The sequence below is a fragment of the Oncorhynchus clarkii genome, chromosome 18 (genome assembly GCF_045791955.1).
Source record: "Oncorhynchus clarkii lewisi isolate Uvic-CL-2024 chromosome 18, UVic_Ocla_1.0, whole genome shotgun sequence".
NCBI classification, from domain to species: Eukaryota; Metazoa; Chordata; class Actinopteri; order Salmoniformes; family Salmonidae; genus Oncorhynchus; species Oncorhynchus clarkii.
In genome coordinates this window covers 45,099,638-45,121,671 of record NC_092164.1, presented here as the reverse complement: position 1 = coordinate 45,121,671, position 22,034 = coordinate 45,099,638, and the positions used below count along the sequence as shown (strand labels likewise).

The window sequence follows — 22,034 nt, the reverse complement described above, 5'->3', positions numbered from 1 at the left end:
GCATGGCTCTTTGCTTCTCCCGAGTCCATACGGGAGTTGCAGTGATGGGACAAGACTGTAACTATCTATTGGATACCATGAAAAATGCCATGTTATATCTTCCCTGGAGGGCCAATATAAAAGAATGGACGGACGGTTTGTTCTAAAATGCTTCCCTAAAGGTAAAGGTAGCTGTTCACAAACAACGCACGGCTCTGATGTGCAATATTTCCCAAACAAAACAGTTTATTACATTGTTAGAAAAAACAACAACAAGGAAAAACATGTGTACTCGTACTGTACAACTTCTGTATAACATAGATTATCCTATGTTCAAGTGACTGAATGAAAACAGGAACTACCAATATCTGTCTATGGCTCATCATGGTAGTGGACTTTGCCGTTATTTATTGGTTCATTGATCAATATTGAAAATGAATGATTCCAAAGCACAGTTTGAGGTTTTGTTATTTGTGAAAGGCTGAACTTCGTACTGTACATGGTGCTGGTGAGGACATGTTTTAATGAATTTATTTAAACAAGGAATTACACTGTACATGAATAGAAGTAAAATACATACAGTATTTACCTTTGTGTTATTTGACAACCAACACATTGCCCTGTCTGTCTACCTGAATCTGTGGGTATGAACGGAACAACATGAATTTAACAAAATGGTCATTTTAGAAGTTTGTGTAATTTGTCTTTGGGACAGCACTTGGGCCATGATGGGCCACTGATCAGTTTAAAGGCTAGCTTAAAATCAATAGCAGCTGTCTTAGAATGCATAACATCAGATAAGCTCTCTCCACAAAAAACGATGAATCAGTCTAAAAGATGAAAAGCTAGAAAAATATCTATACAGTATTCTAAATGACATTTGCCTTGTCTCTGTTTCTCGTTGGCTCTGCGGTGCGATGAGGGAGACATGTGAAGACTCCCATGTATTACCACTCCTGAACTGGGTACGTCACGCCATGTCTTGCTGCTGCTAGAGATGCAATGTGTTCTGAGCTTTTGCTTGTGTTCCTCACGGCCCCTTGCTGTAGCTGAAGGATTTCTTCCCCCCACTCATGTAGAGAGGTGGGGGCCTGCCTATACAGTTTGAGGGATCACAATAGCCTGGGGCTCCTGTAGCTCCCCTGGAACCAGAGGCGCCTGGGCTACCACTAACACCGTCTTTACCGGGAGCTCCATCTTTACCGTCCTTCCCGATGCCAGGGATGCCAGCCACACCTGAGAGACAAAGGATGAGGGAGATGATGGCAACAGGTACTGAACAACACCTTGTCATGTCTATGTGTGACCAACTGGGTACAAACCCAGGTCTCTTGAGTGACACCAGACTGTGTGAGCCTGCTAAGCTAAAGCATTGGCATACACTTGAGGAGCTAAAATATTCAGGTGTTAGGCAAGATAAGAATGGGGGAGGGGTGATGTTACCTGGTGGGCCTGGCTCGCCTGGACTTCCTGGGATTCCCACTCCATTGTCTCCCTTATGTCCTGTATCTCCCTTTACACCAGCGTCACCTACAGAGAAGAGGAAGACATTTCCTTTCACATGTTATACATTGACTGTCTGAAATGGGCTATTATCGCCACAGGAGGTATTTATTTGTGTGTTTTTGTTTGTGTGTAGGTGTGTTACTTTTAGATTACTTTCCCCTTAAGAGGCATTATAAGAAGACAAAGGTGTATGTTACAAATTGAACCACGTCTACTGCAGGATAAATATCAATGGTAAAGTTTACATAGCTGGCCATATATGGATGTTACATATTACTTTATGGGTTGGATATGTAGGCTTCTTCTAACCCATCGCTTTCTACTACATACAATAATACGATTAAATAATTTCTTTACATTAAAAACCAAAGTCTATCAGAATTCCAGTCATTCTAATAAATGTTATACCCCTTGATCTTCAAGAATAGGACTTGGATATCTGGAAGTATAGATTAACCAAATTGTTGACCTGAGCATAACCCCAAAACTAAGGACTTATTAGCCAGCCCTACTCTGTTGTTTATGATTTTGTTGTCATGGTGGACGGATTGGGCACATTGATTCAAGCTGAAAAATAAATGCTGTGCTCATGGGTTGGCATGCTTTGAGCACTACTGAAAAGTTCTATTTACATGTGAAAAATGAATGCCATATGCTGCATTTGCTATAGGCCTATTGTTTACCTTTTTGTTGGTGAGACTTTGATATCTTGATAATATGCAGTTGTTTAAAGGGCAATGAAACAATTACTACTCACTTCACAGAACAGCGCAAACTGGCGCTAACCAGAATAGAAAGAGGAGTGCCCCGGTGCACAGCTGAGCAAGAGGACAAGTACATTAGAGTGTCTAGTGTCTGACTTCTAGTCAGAGTTGCAAAGAAAAAGCCATATCTCAGACTGGCCAATAAAAATAAAATATTAAGATGGGCAAAATAACACAGAAACTGGACAGAGGAACTCTGCCTAGAAGGCCAGCAACCCGGAGTCGCCTCTTCACTGTTGACGTTGAGACTGGTGTTTTAGTGGGTACTATTTAATGAAGCTGCCAGTTGAGGACTTGTGAGGCATCTGTTTCTCAAACTAGACACTCTAATGTACTTGTCCTCTTGCTCAGTTGTGCACCAGTGCCTCCCACTCCTCTTTCTATTCTGGTTAGAGCCAGTTTGCACTGTACTGTTAAGGGAATAGTACACAACGCTGTATGAGATCTTCAGTTTCTTGGCAATTTCTCGCATGAAATAGCCTTAATTTCTCAGAACAAGAATAGACTGATGAGTTTCAGAAGAAAGTTCTTTGTTTCTGGCCATTTTGAGCCTGTAATCGAACCCACATATGCTGATGCTCCAGATACTCAACTAGTCTAAAGAAGGCCAGTTTTATTGCTTCTTTAATCAGAACAACAGTTTTCAGCTGTGCTAACATAATTACAAAAGGGTTTTCTAATGATCAATTAGCCGTTTAAAATTATAAACTTGGATTAGCTAATGGACAAAAAAAATGCTTTTCTTTCAAAAACAAGGACATTTCTAAGTGACCACAAACTTTTGAACGGTCGTATATATATATGTGTGTAATTATCCAAAAATGTATGTAGCAACTATATATCGCCCCTTTAAGTCTATCAAAAGTGTGTGAGTTTGAACATGTGTCCATTAGGCCTATGGATGTATTATTTTTATCAGCATGAATTAGAAAGACCTACTTTTATTCCATAGGCTGGGATCCGCACTGTGCAGCTGTTGCAAGAGCGCATTTTTCACTGGCTGTCCACTGGTTTCAAAAGCAATGATTAATAGGCAGCTTAAACTTCTTGAATTCAACCACTATTTGGTTCAAATACAACCATTATTGGGTTCAAATACACATTTAGATTTGTGAACAGCCATCCACAACAACCACAATCCATAAAGCTCAAACAGCTAAATGAGAGAGCAGCAGTGTGATTCACATCAATTCACTATGTAGATATCAATAATAAGTGATATCCGTATCGCCGTAGACTACACCACTGCTGTCATCCTTACCTCCAAGCATTTATTCAAGTTGAATAATCTTTGGATGCCGACAGCAGTCATACCATCGGAAGACAGCTTGGACTGTAGCCTACAAAATCCTATTCCTGATCTTTCCTGTGATCCATCAAACCCATTTGGTGTGTCATCATAGTGGTCTCTAACTTCTGGTCAGACTCGCTCAGGTGGAACAAACTTAAACTTGCGCCTTTTTTCAATCCTGATTTGAATGTCATTGAGAAAACAGAGAAGTGTCCAAATCTCCTTTCTGAATTTAAAAATCATCCTCGAATGAATCATTTAGTTTTTAAAAGTATCACTAACATGATTACAATATTTTAGCTGGTAACGTAACATGTAGTCAGTTATTCCCCAACCCTGGCACTAAGCTGCTGTACTGTGGCCAACCTGTAGGCCAGACAATGCAGTATTTCTCAAAAATATTGAAAGGTTTAAATAGATTGCATCCGTCAGTACGGCTGTGGGCCCTCTGCAGAAATACATTATAATGGACAAATAGAAGGCCTAACTATTTGTACTGTGTCTTTACTTTCCTGGTTATAGTTTCTATGTTCTCTACCGTACACAATGAAATGGCCATTTCCAAGATGGCCGAAGTATTCCAGTGGAATGATCAGTTCTTTATACATTTCACCTTTATCTAGCAAGTTATTGATACATAATTCTCCCGTTATCTTTGGTCATCTTTGGATATCCACCTAGTCCTACCTTGTTTTCCAGGTGTGCCTGGTAACCCAAAGTATCCAGGTGGTCCCTTCATTCCCATCAGTCCTCTGGGACCGGCCTCTCCTGCAGTCCCTGCTGGGCCCGGTGGACCTGCGGGGCCCCGCAGTCCTGCCATGCCAGGGGCCCCGATCGCTGCTGGTTTCTTTAGGACCTCTTTCTTAAACTCTGCTAAGTGTTCTAGACGGAGAGAATTATTCAAATGTCAGTTGAACAAAGCACCCTACATGTCAGCCTGCCTTAAATGATTGTTACAGTGTGTAGGCTACACAATATTCACGTACCTTCAACAATTGCTGAGCATAGTTCGCGAAGTTTGATATCATTCATTTTAGGACCCTATTGGGTTTGGAAGGGTGAAAAGTATATTAATTAACACCCTTGTGTTTTACAGTCATCCTTCATTTGCTTGGAAGAAGGTAATTACAGGTAGGCTTCTAGGCCCAGGTTAAAGGTAATTACAGGTAGGCCTCTAGGCCCAGGTTAAAGGTAATTACAGGTAGACCTCTAGGCCCAGGTTAAAGGTAATTACAGGTAGACCTCTAGGCCCAGGTTAAAGGTAATTACAGGTAGGCCTCTAGGCCCAGGTTAAAGGTACTTACAGGTAGGCCTCTGGGCCCAGGTTAAAGGTAATTACAGGTAGGCCTCTAGGCCCAGGTTAAAGGTACTTACAGGTAGGCCTCTAGGCCCAGGTTAAAGGTACTTACAGGTAGGCCTCTAGGCCCAGGTGATCCATGTAACCCTCTCTCTCCCTCCAGTCCATTGGCTCCCTGGGGACCGGTCAAACCCTCATGACCCGGCTGCCCTGGTCTACCATTTTCCCCGGTATATCCCCTCATGCCCTTCTCTCCAACCTAGAGGTGAGTGGACAACACAACACAACTTAAATGTTAACTGTATACCATACAGCATTCAATTATTCCACCAACCAACCAACCAACAAACCAATTGATTAACCAACAAATCAACCAATCAATTAAACTGTGACATTGTTCTGTACCTCTCCTTTGATTCCAGGAACACCAGAAGGACCCTATAAAACAACAATAATCGACTGAATTAGGACCATTGTAGTCACTACAAATACAGGGGAATACTAAAGCAAGATCAAATGTATCTCTCAGTAGAACATATACCTGGTCTCCCTTGACTCCAGAATTGCCTGTAAGACCTGGATCACCCTGAGGATAGAGGTAAGATTGTCAATACAGATACTGTATCTTACAAAATAATACTGTCTCATTGTTCACATGATATATGGTATTGATGCGAATCCATAGACTTACTTCACTTCCCTTTGGGCCATTGGGACCAATAGGGCCCTAGGAACAAGACACAGGAAATTAGAAGTCATTCAAACCCCTTCCTCTACAAACTGACAACTATTACTAAAACAATAAACTACTACACATCAGGACTCACTTGGTCTCCCTTGTATCCAGTGTGACCCTTCAGTCCCTTTTCACCAGTGTCACCTTTGTCCCCTTTGTCACCCGGCATGCCTGTATCACCTGTGACCCCCACTGGTCCCTGCTTTCCTGTCTCGCCCTGGGGAGAGTGAAGCAGGATCAATAAGACTCATGGTTATCATTAAAGGTACTCTTATAATTGTGGGTTTAAGGAGTTTAGCTGTCATTGTTACCGTCAGACAGGGATTGTTATTGATGAGCAGTATTCATGACAATCATAGTATATGAATAAAAAATGACTACTGTCATGTAGATTTAATAACAGACTATTATAAAACTTACAGTAGTTCCTTTGTCTCCTGGTTTCCCATCTTCTCCTGCTGTTCCAGTTGCCCCCTAAACAAACGATATAGTCTATTTAAGCATCTTCAGCACCATCAGTAGAATATGGGATCCACAATCATGGCTAGCAGTGTTGAGTGATAGTAAACACTTAAGTGTGAAATTAGATACTCACTGTTTTCCCAGGAACTCCGATTGGTCCTACTGGTCCGTCAGCTCCTGTGTCACCCTGCACAAAAAAGCATACTGTTTACAATAGAAAAACACAAGGAATGAAACTGTATCCAAGACACGCACGCACACAGACACACACAAGCACACATTTTTACCTTGGCACCTCCAGCTCCAACCAGCCCCTGCTTTCCTGGGAAGCCCTGCAGAAACAACACACAGGATATCCTCAGAATACCATACATGTTGTTATTTTTGAGAGCATTACAACATAAGGGATGGACTACTTCCTTGTTGTGTTGTCCTGTTGATTCTGTTTCCCCTGCTATGACCTCTGACCTGTATAAACCTACAGGTTTTATTAATCTGGTCTGCAGTGTGGTTTGACTGGAAGGCAACCAACCAATCTATTGATTTTCCTAGCTTTTGCTTTCCTTTAATACCAACAAAAGGTAATCTAATTTATAATTATATTCTTAGATTAATTATATTTATCTTATACAAACGTCAAAGATGAATATTAGACTCACTGGAATTCCGACGACACCCCTGATTCCTACAGTCCCAGGAACGCCAGCTTCTCCCTGTTGGAAAGACAGGTATGTTCACAGGATAACAGATTAATTTCTTGGCAGATCTTGTAAGACAGGATATATTCTCTTTATTTAAACTATACTAACTAACTAAACTGAACTATATATACAGTTGAAGTTGGAAGTTAACATACACTTAGGTTGGAGTCAATAAAACACGTTTTTCAACCACCCCAAAAGTTTCTTGTTAACAAACTATAGTTGTGGCAAGTCGGTTAGGACATCTACTTTGTGCATGACATAAGTCATTTTTCCAACAATTGTTTACAGAGAGATTATTTCACTTATAATGAACTGTATCCCAATTCCAGTGGGTCAGAAGTTTACATACACTAAGTTGACTGTGCCTTTAAACAACTTGGAAAATTCCAGAAAATTATGTGATGGCTTTAGAAGCTTCTGATAGGCTAATTGACATAATTTAAGTCAATTGGAGGTGTACCTGTGGATGTATTTCAAGGTCTACCTTCAAACTCAGTACCTCTTTGCTTGACATCATGGGAAAATCAAAAGAAATCAGCCAAAACCTCAGAAAAAAATTGTAGACCTCCACAAGTCTGGTTCATCCTTGGGAGCAATTTCCAAAAGCCTGAAGGTACCACGTTCATCTGTACAAACAATAGTACGCAAGTATAAACACCATGGGACCATGCTGCCATCATAACGCTCAGAACGGAGACACGTTCTGTCTCCTAGAGATTAATGTACTTTGGTGCAAATCGATCCCAGAACAACAGCAAAGGACCTTGTGAAGATGCTGGAGGAAACAGGTACAAAAGTCTCTATACCCACAGTAAAACAAGTCCTTTAGCGACATAAACTGAAAGGCCGCTCAGCAAGGAAGAAGTCACTGCTCCAAAACCGCCATAAAAAAGCCAGACTACGGTTTGCACGAAAGATCGTACTGTTTGTCCTCTGGTCTGCTGAAAGAAATTCTTCCAAAGTTGTGGCAAAATGGCTTAAGGACAAGAAAGTCAAGGTATTGGATTGGCCATCACAAAGCCCTGACCTCAATCCTAAAGAAAATGTGTTGGCAGAACTGAAAAGCATGTGTGAGGCCTGCAAACCTGACTCAGTTACCCCAGCTCTGTCAGGAGGAATAGTCCAAAACTCCTCAACTTATTGTGGGAAGGTTGTGGAACACTACCCAAAACACAAGACCCAAGTTAAACAATTTAAAGGCAATTCTACCAAATACTAAGTGAGTATGTAAACTTCTGACCCACTGGGAATGTGATGAAAGAGACAAAAGCTGAAATAAATAATTCTCTCTCCTATTATTCTGACATTTTACAATCTTAAAATAAAGTGGTTATCCAAACTGACCTAAAACAGCGCATTTTTATTCGGATCAAATTTCAGGAATTGTGAAAAACTGAGTTTAAATGTATTTTGCTCAGGTGTTTATAAACTTCCCACTTCAACTGTATGTACAGTAGCCATAAAACGTAGACTGACCTTAGCTCCATCCACTCCAGGAAGTCCATCCATGCCATCTGCCCCAGGAGTACCCTGTAATCACAGTTCATCATTGACCACAACAACAACAACAACAGCAACAAAACCTCAGCATCATAATCACACTCGTAAAAAATATGGGCGATGTTACAAAATATGAATTGTTCAGGTCAATCTAACTATACAACTAACACTACAAAAGGATCCTGCATCCATCTGATGACTTATTACTAAGGAAATAAGATAAATTTATGTTGTATTGTTTGTTTACTTACAGTGTCTCCCTTTGCACCAACAGGACCCTGATCTCCCTGAGGACCGATGGCTCCCTGAGAAACGCCCACGCAATGAACCATGCAACAATTTAGTTGAACAGAAAGGCTTCGAACCAAACCATATTCAGAAAGCCCAGTAAAAACACTAGAGATACTGTAGAAGAGAGGAGATACTCACATCATCGCCTTTTTCTCCCTCCAGACCCTGACGTCCACGAATGCCCTCCATACCCTAACAGAAAGCAAGTAGTCAATACAGAACATAATGGCAGATATTTTGGAAAACACCGTTCAGCCCTAGGTAATGTCAACCACAGTCTGTCCTCCAGTCATTGATTGAAAATGGCAGTTATAATTGACGGAGTTGATTAAATGAGCAGTGCTTACAGGAGAACCCGGTGGTCCGGTGGGTCCTGGGATGCCGTTGAAACCAGGGGGACCCTGGGAGGAGGAGAGAACACGCACGGTGAGTTTTAGACCCTAAACACTAAAGTAGAACATTCACAAGACTTGTAGTAAATATTGTTTTAAACCCTTACCCTGTCCCCTTTATCTCCAGGACTACCAGGAAAACCAATAGTTCCTCTTTGTCCCTGGAATGCATTACAGATGTGAAAATGTATTATACTTAGTAGGATTCACAGTGATGCACAGCAAAAACATTAAACAGTTATAAATGGCTGGTTGTATGACCAATTTGACTTGAAGCAGAAAATCTTGTGTATCATCTCTGAATGTGCAATTTGTGCTATAGGCAGAAATCTTATGTAACATTATAGTATGCTCAAAATACCAATTTCCGTTAGAGGCAGAAATGTTGGCATTCTCACTACCTATGTTCTGCTTGGAACAGGAAAAAATAGGTGTAGAAAATACAAAACAAGTGACTGGGATTTTCGATACCAGACAGTGAAGTAGAATATCAGCCTGTATGTGTTGGTATCTTTCAGAGCAAGGACGGTTCTTACATCATCTCCCATCTTGCCTGTTAGGCCCTGCACCCCAGATGGTCCTGGCTCACCCTGTGGATTAGCAACATAGGAAAAACACAAATACTCACATCTAGCGATTTGTGTGCTTGAATAATCACCCTAAGCACCCAATGTACTTAAGCACATTGTCAAACATCACACTTTTTTCACTAAACATTATAATTGATTGCTTGTCATACCTTTTGTCCAGCTTCCCCTGCAGCTCCATTATCACCTGGTAATCCCTTGTGTCCCTGGAGATGACATAACAATCCATTGGTGGTTCATATAGTCATTCCACTCCTACAATGTAAAGTCTGGATAAGCCGTACATCAATCCATTCAATTATCAGATACGGGTATCAGAGACAACCAGTGGCCACAATGGTGTGAGTAATGATAAGGGATCTTTTCCCCAAAGCCAGGTATGGAATTTCATTCAGTGTCTGTCACTAAGATTCCTCACCTTCATCCCTGACAACCCTGGGTTTCCCTGTGGTCCAGCTGGACAGGCAGCAGGGCACTGCAGACAAACGTAGACAGACACAGATATAACATTATCACTACACCTGCAGGGGGCTCACCTCCTCGATAGCCACTGACTGAAGAATACTATAGCTACCAATGTTCCACATGCAGATTTGTCAGAATTAATGGGCAGCAGCAACAACAGTGTCTAAGGGAAGTGTGAATTAGGCTGAAGTGTAGTTATTGCAACAACATTCGGCTGAACCACCTAGTCCCACCCTCTAGCAGACCCTGTGAAAGTTGGTTTAACCCTGAGAAAGGTGATAAAAATAGACTCACATCATCCCCACTCCCCTCAGCTTTTCCAGCCCCAGGTGGTCCCTTAAAGACAACAGAGTGAGTGACACAGTACATATCTCTATGGAGTGACATCTAAAGCAGAGTTTGGAAGTCCACAAACACTACAGCAAATCAATGTCCATTAATGCAGAAGTGATACTGATTATCACTCTGCGTCAGGGTTAGATGCCACCCTAAAAGTTGGAGAGGACTCTTATGACGATATTGACTAAATAAATAGTTAGGTTAATTCATGAGAAAGACCAAAGAGACAAAGCCATAACAGAGAGGAATATCGGTCAAGACTCCAAGTCGGAAAAACAGAGATCAATTCACACAGTTAGGATACAGATGTTGAATTCACCAATTTCAGGTTAGATCCAGAGGTCAGAGGTTAGCATCAGTACTTACCACAGGTCCAGGTGGTCCTGGTAGACCAGCGGGACCAGGGAGACCCAGACCTCCTCTAGGCCCAGGGGGACCCTGATAACAATATGGACTGTTACAGTTATACATGAAACACACAGAGAATGTCCTACTAGACACAGAAAAGTCTGATATATCAGTAATGTATGTTACAAAATCGTCCACAGACTATCAAAAGGAGCAATGATAAAGTGCACTATGACTGCTATGACACGCAGTGTCTATTTATTCAGTCATTACTAAAGTCATTACTATGGGATCCTTATTTGAACACTGACCTCAGGCCCAATGTTCCCCTCGTCTCCTGGAGTTCCTGCTTTCCCAGGTGGGCCCTGTAGGGAGCGACATACACAAGTTATGTGACTATTCTATAGCCCGTTAGTAGGGCTCGATTAAAATACTGTATGCTGTCTTAATGCTGTTTAGAGCACGGGGTGAAGACGATGTAAAGATGTTGAAGAGTTTGTAGTACATACGGGAGGTCCAGCAGTCTCAGGGCCCTGGGAAATGAGAGAAAAAGCGATCAGCTACATCCTCTTATTTAGCTATAGAAATGAAGCGGTCTGACATGTTCCATGGCTTGACGGCTATAAATATCAGCAAAATGTTCCCATTAATATATAATGATCTAAAAATAGTGAATACTTACGGGAGAGCCTGCTGGTCCAGGAAAACCTTGAAGTCCCTGTTATTGGACACAGAACAGTACAATATTAGTTAACACTGTCCCTGCTGTTAAAGTTATTAGCAACATATTGTTTCTTTAGTAGGTTCTGGGAAGAAAAATAACTCACTCTCTCACCCACAGGTCCTCTTGGGCCCATTGAACCAGGCACTCCCTTCATTAAAAATATGAGAAATCATTGATCTACAAACTAAAACATTCTCTCTCCACTAGTTTGAATTCTAATAATATCAGTTGAGGGGTGGAAAGGTGCTGTAAACGGTTCAATGGCCAAAGCTAATACATAAGGTGATAGAGAACAACCTTGTCTTGCTCCACAAGGCAAACTAGAGAATTGAATGTGGTACATGTTGTGTGTGGTACAAGTTGAGTGTGTGACAGGTAGTGTGTGTGGTACAGCTTGAGTGTGGTACAGGTTGAGTGTGGTACAGGTAGTGTGTGTGGTACAGGTTGAGTGTGGTACAGGTAGTGTGGGTAGTACAGGTTGAGGGTGTGGTACAGGTTGAGTGTGGTACAGCTTGTGTGTGGTACAGGTTGAGTGTGTGGTACAGGTTGAGTGTGTGGTACAGGTTGAGTGTGGTACAAGTAGTGTGGGTGGTACAGGTTGAGTGTGTGGTACAGGTTGAGTGTGTGGTACAGTTTGAGTGTGTGACAAGTAGTGTGTGTGTGATACAAGTTGAGTGTGTGACAGGTAGTGTGTGTGTGGTACAGGTTGAGTGTGTGGCACAGGTTGAATGTGTGACAGGTAGTGTGTGTGGTACAAGTTGAGTGTGTGACAGGTAGTGTGTGTGGTACAGGTACTGTGTGGTACAAGTAGTGTGTGCGTGGTACAGGTTGTGTGCGGTAGAGGTAGTGTGGGTGGTACAGGTTGTGTGTGGTACAGGTTGTGTGTGGTACAGGTTGAGTGTGTGACAGGTAGTGTGTGTTGTACAAGTTGAGTGTGTGACAGGTAGTGTGTGTGTGGTATAGGTAGTGTGTGGTACAGGTCGTGTGTGTGGTACAGGTAGTGTGTGTGGTACAGGTTGTGTGTGGTACAAGTTGAGTGTGTGACAGGTTGTGTGTGTGGTACAGGTTGAGTGTGGTACATGTTGAGTGTGTGACAGGTAGTGTGTGGTACAGGTTGAGTGTGTGACAGGTAGTGTGTGTGTGGTACAGGTTGAGTGTGTGACAGGTAGTGTGTGTGTGGTACAGGTTGAGTGTGTGACAGGTAGTGTGTGTGTGGTACAGGTTGAGTGTGTGACAGGTAGTGTGTGTTGTACAGGTTGAGTGTGTGACAAGGTAGTGTGTGTGGTACAGGTTGAGTGTGTGACAGGTAGTGTGTGTGGTACAGGTTGAGTGTGTGACAGGTAGTGTGTGTGGTACAGGTTGAGTGTGTGACAGGTAGTGTGTGTTGTGTTTGGTACAGTAGGAAGTAGAGATACTTACAGAAGCTCCTGGTAAGCCAGGCAGGCCTCTCTGTCCAGGCAAACCAATCTCCCCCTGGTCACCTTTGGCCCCCTGAGTTACAGACACAACCGACAGCTGAGTTACAGACACAACAGATGGCTGAGTTAAAGACACAACAGGCGGCTGAGTTACAGACACAACCAAAGCCACACGTAGCAGACACAACAAAAGCTAAGTATTGCTCTTTATACAGAGAAATCTGACAAACAGATTTATCATCCATCTGCATTGCTCCTCACCGTTGCTAAGATACACCGTGGCAGTGCCGGTCAGCGTTTAACTTAATCAATGAAAGATGTGCAATTTTCATCAAGACAGACAGAGAGACATAAGGGGAAGGCAGGGTGGAGGAGAGAACACTGATCTATTTTTGCAGCTAAATTGATTGTAAGTAATGACATAGGTTAAGCTGCAGGATGGAAACAAAGAACTAAATAAATACTAAGATAATGAAACACATTTAATAATATGACATCTCCTACTTACAGTAGTGCCAGCGCTGCCAGGTGAACCTGGAAGGCCCTACAAGTAAAAAGAAAGACATTGGTTATCCATTCTAGTCATTGAGAATAGAGAATCAAGAAAAGTGTTTACTGTCTGTCGAATATGCAGTTTGAGACAATATTCAGCATGGTAAATGACATAATGCGATGGTTCATTTTTCATTCTATATGTAGTTTAGTTGGGGTGGATAAACTTACATCTCTCCCGTCTCTGCCGTCCTCTCCGTGTGGCCCCCGGGGCCCCTCAGGGCCAGTGGAACCGGGAGGGCCAGGGACAGGGACAGGCTTGGGGTCAGGCTGGATGGAGAAGAGACAACACAGTCGATGAGTACATGAGAAGGAGTGAAGGCCACTCTGAGGGGAGTGAAGAAATGTCTTACTCCAGCCAGAGTTTGATTGTGCTACTAAAGTAACAAAGCATCGAGGCAATCAGGCAACAGAGCATTGAAGTAGATTATTTGCCCCAAAAACACCAAGAAAAAAGAAGGTAGAAAAGATAAATACCTCAGCATTGGCATACATCTGAAGAAGCAAGAGAAATAAGAAACATGTAGAGTTAGTGAAGTAGTCACACCACCTTCACCCAAAGTGTCGGGAGAAGCAAAAGCACCTGTCCAAAAACAATAGCTGTGAGCAGAATCATATAGGCCCTATCTATGGCTCTGGCTGTGAGCATTTCATGCTGTCATTGACATCCAGAACCCCATAGGAAACCTATAGTCCCTGTAGTATACAGCCCCCCTGTACCATTTTAGTGTTGGCGTACTGAAAAGGTACACAGAAAAGTTAACCTCAAAGCTAGAGGGAATAGACCATTGTCAAATTGATAGACATATTTGCATCATAAAGACAGACGGGAGCTTTTCAGTCTATGGGACAATTTTATTTTATTTTATTTTACCTTTATTTAGCCAGGCAAGTCAGTTAAGAACAAATTCTTATTTTCAATGACGGCCTGGGAACAGTGGGTTAACTGCCTGTTCAGGGGCAGAACGACAGATTTGTACCTTGTCAGCTCGGGAGTTTGAACTCACAACCTTCCGGTTACTAGTCCAACGCTCTAACCACTAGGCTACCCTGCCGCCCCACAATAGGACAGCATGTACTCTAATCTACAGTTCTGACCTGAGGAGTCAGACTTTAATGTGCTGCCAAAATGGAACCACTTTATGAAATGTGTCTAGTCCAAATTGAGAGTGAGAGCTGCCAGTATTCCCTCTGCATGAACAGAAGTGGTTATTTCACATATTGATTGTGATCACGGCACTCCTACAACGGCATAACAGGCCATCCTATCTCTTCACCATTTTGCAGGTGCAGATTCACAGAAGCCAGTTAGTGAAAGTTATGTTGCTGGTCAATATGAACCTAAAACCAAAGCAAGTAAAGCCCAGGTGTAGCCTGGGTTGTTGTTGTTACCTCTATGGCAGGCAGCTCCTGGCAGTTCTCTCTATTGGCTCTCTTTGGGTCGCAATGGATCAGCATCCACTGGAGTTCAAACTAGAACGAGACAATGGCCTGATATGGATCATTTAACATAGCATAGCATAGCATAGAATAGCATGGCATGGTTAAACATGACGTGACCTAACATTTTTCAACTTCAATCAAATATTTTTGGGATAGAATGATATGACACTGAAACTATACCTATGCTTGCCTATGGTACAGTTCCTATAGCTCTCTCTACGAGCTGAATGTGTTAGAGCTGGCATTTTCCTCTAGGGAGATTTTTGAATAGTGGAACATGATTTTGCGGCAGTGGAACCCCACTGAGCTGCAGTTCTGCTATTGTGGCAGCACTTTAGAATTACAGCCGTGCTCAGCACACATATAAACCCATATCCTGTATGGTAGAAGAGCTTCACAGACTCATATTATAACGCTTACTGTATAACATAGCACCGCTGGGGAACCAATACCTTCTCAGCCTTAGCCTGGTCCCAGATCTGTTTGTGCAGTCTTGCCAACTCATATGGTTATTGTCATCCCAAACAACGACCACAAGAGTTAGCAATACAGCACAAACCAATCTGGGACCAGGCTATCCCTGCCCCACTCACCACAACAGAAGCATCAGCATCAACGTCCAGCCTCCCAATAAGTGTATCTCCCTCTGTGTTGACGGGGCCTTTCCCCTTGATAGGCTTTTTGTCCACGGGCTGACAGTCCACATACAGGGTGACCTGGTCTCTCTCCACTCCAATCATCATCTGTAAGGATATGCTATAGGGTTACTGTTGTTGATCCTCAGGGGCCACCGTAATTCATGTCATTGGGAGACTGATAGCTAAATAAACAAGCTTTGAAAATGCTAATTTGGTAATCAGTCACTAATACATTGTACCAGATGTAGGGTTGCACATTTCCAGTAACGTTCTCAAAATTCCCATTGTTTCCTGCTTATTCCTTCCTGATTCTGGGAACCTTCCATCCGGGATTTCTGGAAAAACTGGGAATTTTGGGATAGTTACTAGATTTTGTAATGTGAACCAGGAGTACCATCAGTAATTCCATCACCTTGTGCCACTTGGTGTTGAACAACACAGAGAGCCCTGGGAAGGTGACGGTCTGCAGGTTGCCATCCTGGCCCATCAGGAAGTACTCCAGCGCTTGCTGGTCTCCATTTAGCCTGAGCCCCGCCTGCTTCCGGCCGTCCTCGTCCACTACCTGCCACACGTTCCACACCTTGTTCACCGTGTTCTTGATCATACGGAACGTGACCATGACGGAGTACTCGTCAGGGAAACCCCGGGGGAAGTTGAGCCTGGGTGGAGAAGAACAGAAGATGAAGATGAAGAGGAAGATGGGTGAGAGAGGGAGGGAGGAGGAGAGGAAAGGGTTGACACATGAAGGAGACCTCAACAGGGAAGCCCTTAGGGAAGTTCATCCTCAGTGGGAGAAGGATGGATGGACAGAGGAAAGGGTTCAAACTTATCTTTACAAAATCGTCATTTGAATCATTCTCATAAAGAATGCATTTTAGTTACATTTTAGAGTCATAGAGAAGAGGTCACAGAGGGCGACGTTTCGCAGTGCGTTAAAAAGAAAAGCAGCTTTCCATCACACACAGTTTGGTTCTATGATGTCAGATCTCTGACGTTGGCTGTTGTCAAAGACACTCATCATCACAAAGCAGAGGTAAAACTGCTGCAGGCCACGATCACAAATCATCACACACAGCGCTTCAGTTAGCTTCCAGCTCCTCACGCCGACCATAACATTATGAATGGAGACATCAATCAAACCCTAACACTTTTATGTTAAAGCTCTCCATCCCTCACTCTTTCTCTCTCTCTATCCTCCATCTCTCCCTGTCTCTAATGCATGATGCATTCATAACGCAACAGTTCCAATTACTCCAAAGGAACAATGAGGTCCTTTATTTTCCAAATCAAACCCTTCTGTTTTAAACAGAAGCAGAGCCCCAGTGGCTCTGATCAACAGATCAACCAATCAGTCGACCCGTCTCAGTTTCTAACATGCAGACTGCTCTCCAGTCTCTCCAGTCCGAAACCTCTAGGCTGGTATTCATTAAGTGTCTCAGATGCTGATCTCAGATCAGGGCACCTCCGGTCAAATCATTAATACCTCAAAGGGAAAACTGATCCTAGAGCAGAACTCCTACTTAAAGATTTAGGAATACGAGCCCTGGTGTTTTAACTAGCCAGGCCAAGGGCTCCATAGGTGGTGCCTTTATGGACGGTAGCTGCAGAGCTGCAGTCGGCTTGTAAATAGATCAAGACAAGGCAATAAAGAAGGACTTTCCTGTAACCCAATAAAACAAATGAAGACCACTCTCTCTAACGTTCCTGCTGTGTGCGCGTGTGTGTGTGTGTGTGTGTGTGTGTGTTAAGTGCACCTTGGGAGAAAGTCTCTCACAGCCTAGGCCAGAGTTTGAAGTGTGTTGTGTTGTAGGCCTCTATCCCCTGCAGTGGTAAGGGAACGAGTATCGGAAAGGAACCCCTCTGACAACAGACTTCAAAGCCCAGACAGACTGGCCACTGGACTCAGAGGGATACATGTTTTTGGGATTAGCGTCACGTTGTCCTGAGTGGCATGAGGCAGACTGGGAGGTGTCAGTATGTTACACAACAGAATGTGTAAACAGGTCATTAGCCAGACCAGACCAGACCACCAGTGAAACATCGGAGGACAGCTGTAGTTATGTAAAAAAAGGTTAACACCTGACAACAAATTCTGGCCTACTGAGCAATGTGCAAATGGTCTAAGCTGAAAACGGCAGATTGTGTAGTAGTTTTAGATCAAACAAATGACAGGGTACAGTACCAGGCTAGAGGATCCCCACACATTCACTGCTTGATCTAGGCAAGACACACACCCAAACACAAACACACAGACACACACAGTCTCTCTTCACACAGGAAGCTGCTCAGGCTGTCACCACCTGTCTCTTTTGATTCCCAGAATCCTTTATGAGCACAGACAGGAACAATAGAATAAAACTACAACTAAGAATGCAGCATAATGAAATATGTCTCTCTGTGTTTCCGTGAGGAGATATTCCATGGTTACAGTGGGGTCTGGGGGTGGGGGTTCCCCCCTCGTCGCCAAGAGATGCCAAATAGGTTCAGACATGTTGTTCTCAGCCAATTACAAGCTGTTTCCCAGTGTGATAACACCTGTCAGGAACCTATAATGATACCACACCTGCATCGACCCAGGGGAAAGCATTTATTTGTGTGTGTGTGCATGTGTGTGTGCGTGTGTGTGCGTGTGTGCGTGTGTGCGTGCGTGTGCGTGTGTGTGTGTGTGCGTGTGTGCGTGTGTGCGTGCGTGTGCGTGTGTGTGCGTGTGTGCGTGTTTAGCGATTATATGTGTGTTGCTCGTTCTGGTTTCTTCATTCTATCTTTACCTGATAGGTATTGAAAGCTGGCCTCCCTTATCAAGCCATAATAATACAACACCTGCATCGACAAGCTCCGGCATTTTGTTTTTCTGTTTTTCCTTACCTGGTAGGAATCTGGAAGTTGGCCTCCTTATCGAGGCGGTACGCCACCTGGAGAGGAGTGGAGCCCTCCACCTTCCTCACCCCCTTCAGAGGAATAACGTCCAACTGGAACTGGGTGATCAGATCAAACCCTAAAAGAGAGGTAAACTGATTTTCAGACATGTCCTGTATCGTTCTGAATAAAGGACGTGTTAAATTACTGTACATATATAGTCATTCTGGTGAAGTATACGTTATATACTGTGTTCCAGGAGTAGAAAAAGAAACAATGCACAGCTGATTGACAGGTACTGGTCTTTTTTGTATATTTCTGGTTCACATTCTAGTTTGCAACAAGTCACGTGAAGTGGACATTTTGGAATTTCGGTGTTGTCGCACTTTAATATGTTCAACGGTTTATTCTTATTTCATACTCTGGATAAAACACTGGGTGCAGTGATAAAACTAGCATATTATTGTAATTAGTTGTTCTCTTGCCTGGGCTGGCAACACATAGTACAACATGTTCTTTGAAGGCAGCTAGTACATCTGTTCCTACCAGAGCGCTGGTACACAATTAACATCTTGCTGCGTTAGAATTGTTCCTACTAAAAATCTTTCAGGCTCCAGTGGAATATTTGATGTGGCTCATTTGAAACCTAAAGGTGTCTCAAGTCATTACCCATTTAGACAGCCCAGCCCAGCTCACTAAGCAATCACAGCAGCTAACTTAATTGTGACATTCTGTATTTTGCTTCCTTAGGGATTTCTGTAAACCGAGGCTGGTGGTTTTCTGGTCATTTAAAATGTAAGTCTTTGCTGACTGGGGATGAGAAAAACCACAGGGACCATAGTGTTGAACTACTGCTCCCTTCTCACCTGGTGTCTTGAAGGGAGGTGAGACTTGGCTACAGAAAGACATCTCATTGCTACTGGCTCAGAGCTCCTGAGATGTCTTGTAGTGTTTGATACAAGGTTGAGATACGTAATATGTCGTCCCATGCAGGTCTCCTTTGATTACATCATGAACTATATCCACATCTCATGGTGTAGGTCAAGCAAGCTGTGGCCAAAGTCAGACCGCAGTGGAAACAAATAGTTGCTGCCTTACGTCCAACCAGGGATGAAGACGCCTGAGTTACTACGCATATTCACAAAGTCAATATTTCTAAAAGACAACATGCGATGGTTAGTATCTACCGTATACTTTACCTGGAAGGTCATCCTGTCCATTTCTCATGGGAGGGCAGACAGCTGTGTCCCCATCTAACCTGTTGAGATCTAACTCTGAGGGAAAACACACAGAGGAAGCAGCTTGGTTATGATGTTTCTGTTCACAGTGCCATCTTCAAGGGGAGAGCACCGGGAGACCGTTCACAGGTGATAAAACAAGGTAAGAATGCCAATTCACATTATGCTCATGATCCACACTGGATGCATTTTTAATGTTGGTTATTCTTAAAGCTGCAGCGTCTGTATTTCTCAGGTTAATTACACAAGCACAAACTCAACAGCGTGTGTATTGTCTGGAAATAATGGACGCATACTTCGATGTGCTTTAAATATGTCAGTATGGGATGACAGAGGTAATGTTGATGCATGTTGTAGTGTGACTGTGCCATATTGCCTTACATACACTGCAAAGTCTGTAAAGTGACCAAAGAAGGTCAGACCGACAGGTAATGGCTCTTCTTTGTTAATTTATTCATCTTCCTGTCAGTTATTGAGATGCATGTCCCCCTGGGGGCTAATGTAAGAAGCCAAGAGTCATCCATCACACTATTGTGCTATTGTGTTTTTCTTGTGTGATTGAGTGACCTATAATATTAGTCTTGTGTCTTTAGTCTTTGTTAGTTTAATATAGCCTACGTATCTGTCTGGGATTCTAAATTGTTGACTGTCATTGGATGCGATTCATTGAAAAAAAGAGGTGATGTAATGTAACTGAACCCTGAGGTGATTTTTTACATTTCCTTCTCAACTAAAACCTTAAACGTGAACCTTGAAACGTGAAACAACGACAGCGGGAAACATTTGGTAATGTTTCATTGAAGAACCTTGCTCTACTGTAGCAGTAACATCTCAATGTGAAGCTACTAAAGTACTCAAGAATCAGAAAACAAATCTCCTAGCCTCCTCCTCCTGTTCAATATGGGGATGAAAATGCATTGCATGGGGAAACTAGGAAACAAAGATCTGGAAGTAATGAAACAGCACTGGGTGCCGGGAGTACCTCTAGCCTCTACTCCCAGTCAATAACCTGAGTCAGCGCATTTGGATGTGCAGACTGTGCAGGCAACACATCTGGAAGCCCCTATCAACTCCACCATAACTGCTGAGTGGAGGGGATACTTTGGGGAGATGGTATTTATCCTGTGTGTTTTAGTGGCCATAAACACTTCTCTAACTGTGCAGTGTGGGCTGTAAGGAGTTAACGGCTCTCTCTCCAACACCAGGGAATGTGTCCCAAATGGCACCCTATTCCATATATAGTGCACTACTTTTGACCAGATCTCTATAGGCTCTGGTCAAAAGTAGTGCACTATAATGGGAATAGGATGTCATTTTGGATTCACCCCAAGTGTTTTAGCTGCCTAGTCATTGCGCTAAATGAGCAGGAGATTGAGTTGGACTTCAGCTCAGCTCTTACAGTACAACACCGCCGTTACGTGTGACTGAGAGCTATGATGATGACTAGTGGATGTAAGCAGACCATTTCCAAAAGGAAAGTCATCTAGCTACCTATTAGACCACACATCATGTGCTTGTACTGCGAAAGCAAACCGTGCTACAAGATGGCATTCACTTTACACGTAATAAGAATAACCATTAGGTTTGTTTTCTGCATTAGATATTCCCCCAAGTCTGTAATGTATTTGTTTTGATGTTGAAAAACACCCATAATGTGTGCTATTATATCTCTCTGACAGCTTGGAAGAGAGGCTTATACAGATGTAGAATCTTAATTTGAGCCAGTTTGCTACAGAAGGAAAATCATGTGAATTATTATGCGGATTATAATTGACATATTTATTTTTGTAGGGCTTGAGACATTTTTCACTAGGGCTAACCAAGTCTGACATTTTTAAATGGAAACTACAAACTTTAGAAGCCTTTGCAAAAAATTCATGCAACAACAGCATGATCAAATTAAGGTACGGCATCTGTAACAATTAAGAAACAAGAGATTATCTGAATTAATCTACAGACTAGTACAGTAGGCTACACTATGTCTGCTATTTCTGTCTTAATAATACATTTGCAATTGTAATAAATGGAATGACCTGTGATAGTATTCTGAAACAATTTGTGTGTTTTGATACCAAAAAGAAAGTTCATTATCCTTATCAAAAGTAGCTGTGCAAGCAAACACCACATCCCAGTAGTACACCGTTATGAGGAAGTGATGTTCCCATCATGATCCTGAAGGCTTCTGAGTAACTTACGGCTGAGGGCAGGAGAGAGTAGCAGAGCGAGGAGGGCCATGCAGGTAGAGGAGTACAGCAACATTACTGGGTGCCGTGGTTGCTTCCTGTGGGAAGAGAGAAAGAGACAAAGAGAAAGGGAGAGAGGGAGAGAGAGAGAGAGAGAGAGAGAGAGAGAGAGAGAGAGAGAGAGAGAGAGAGAGAGAGAGAGGACAGCTGGGTCAGTGATCTGATGTCTTCAGACATGTCATTGGCCTAAATTGATAAAGCTTTAGAGTACCGACACATTAAAAGAGGTTAAAACTCACGTAGACACATCAATATTATCTG

General features: G+C 42.8%; 1 protein-coding gene across 1 annotated transcript; it reads right to left on the bottom strand.

The window, feature by feature from the left end:
• Window positions 1-1,009: 1,009 nt before the first annotated feature.
• LOC139372347 (collagen alpha-1(IX) chain-like) lies at window positions 1,010-21,822 on the bottom strand (the record flags this gene model as incomplete). The annotated part of the gene is made up of 37 exons (XM_071112064.1): window positions 1,010-1,215; window positions 1,423-1,509; window positions 4,228-4,422; window positions 4,527-4,581; window positions 4,950-5,096; window positions 5,243-5,275; window positions 5,379-5,423; window positions 5,529-5,564; window positions 5,665-5,790; window positions 5,994-6,047; window positions 6,169-6,222; window positions 6,323-6,367; window positions 6,695-6,748; window positions 8,216-8,269; window positions 8,491-8,544; window positions 8,669-8,722; window positions 8,878-8,931; window positions 9,030-9,083; window positions 9,459-9,512; window positions 9,662-9,715; window positions 9,928-9,984; window positions 10,269-10,310; window positions 10,680-10,751; window positions 10,973-11,026; window positions 11,171-11,194; window positions 11,344-11,379; window positions 11,489-11,533; window positions 12,805-12,876; window positions 13,312-13,347; window positions 13,527-13,625; window positions 13,833-13,850; window positions 14,748-14,828; window positions 15,392-15,541; window positions 15,849-16,095; window positions 18,302-18,431; window positions 19,492-19,566; window positions 21,726-21,822. Coding segments are annotated over 37 exons (2,850 nt in total), but the record flags the coding sequence as incomplete, so codon positions are not given.
• Window positions 21,823-22,034: the final 212 nt, after the last annotated feature.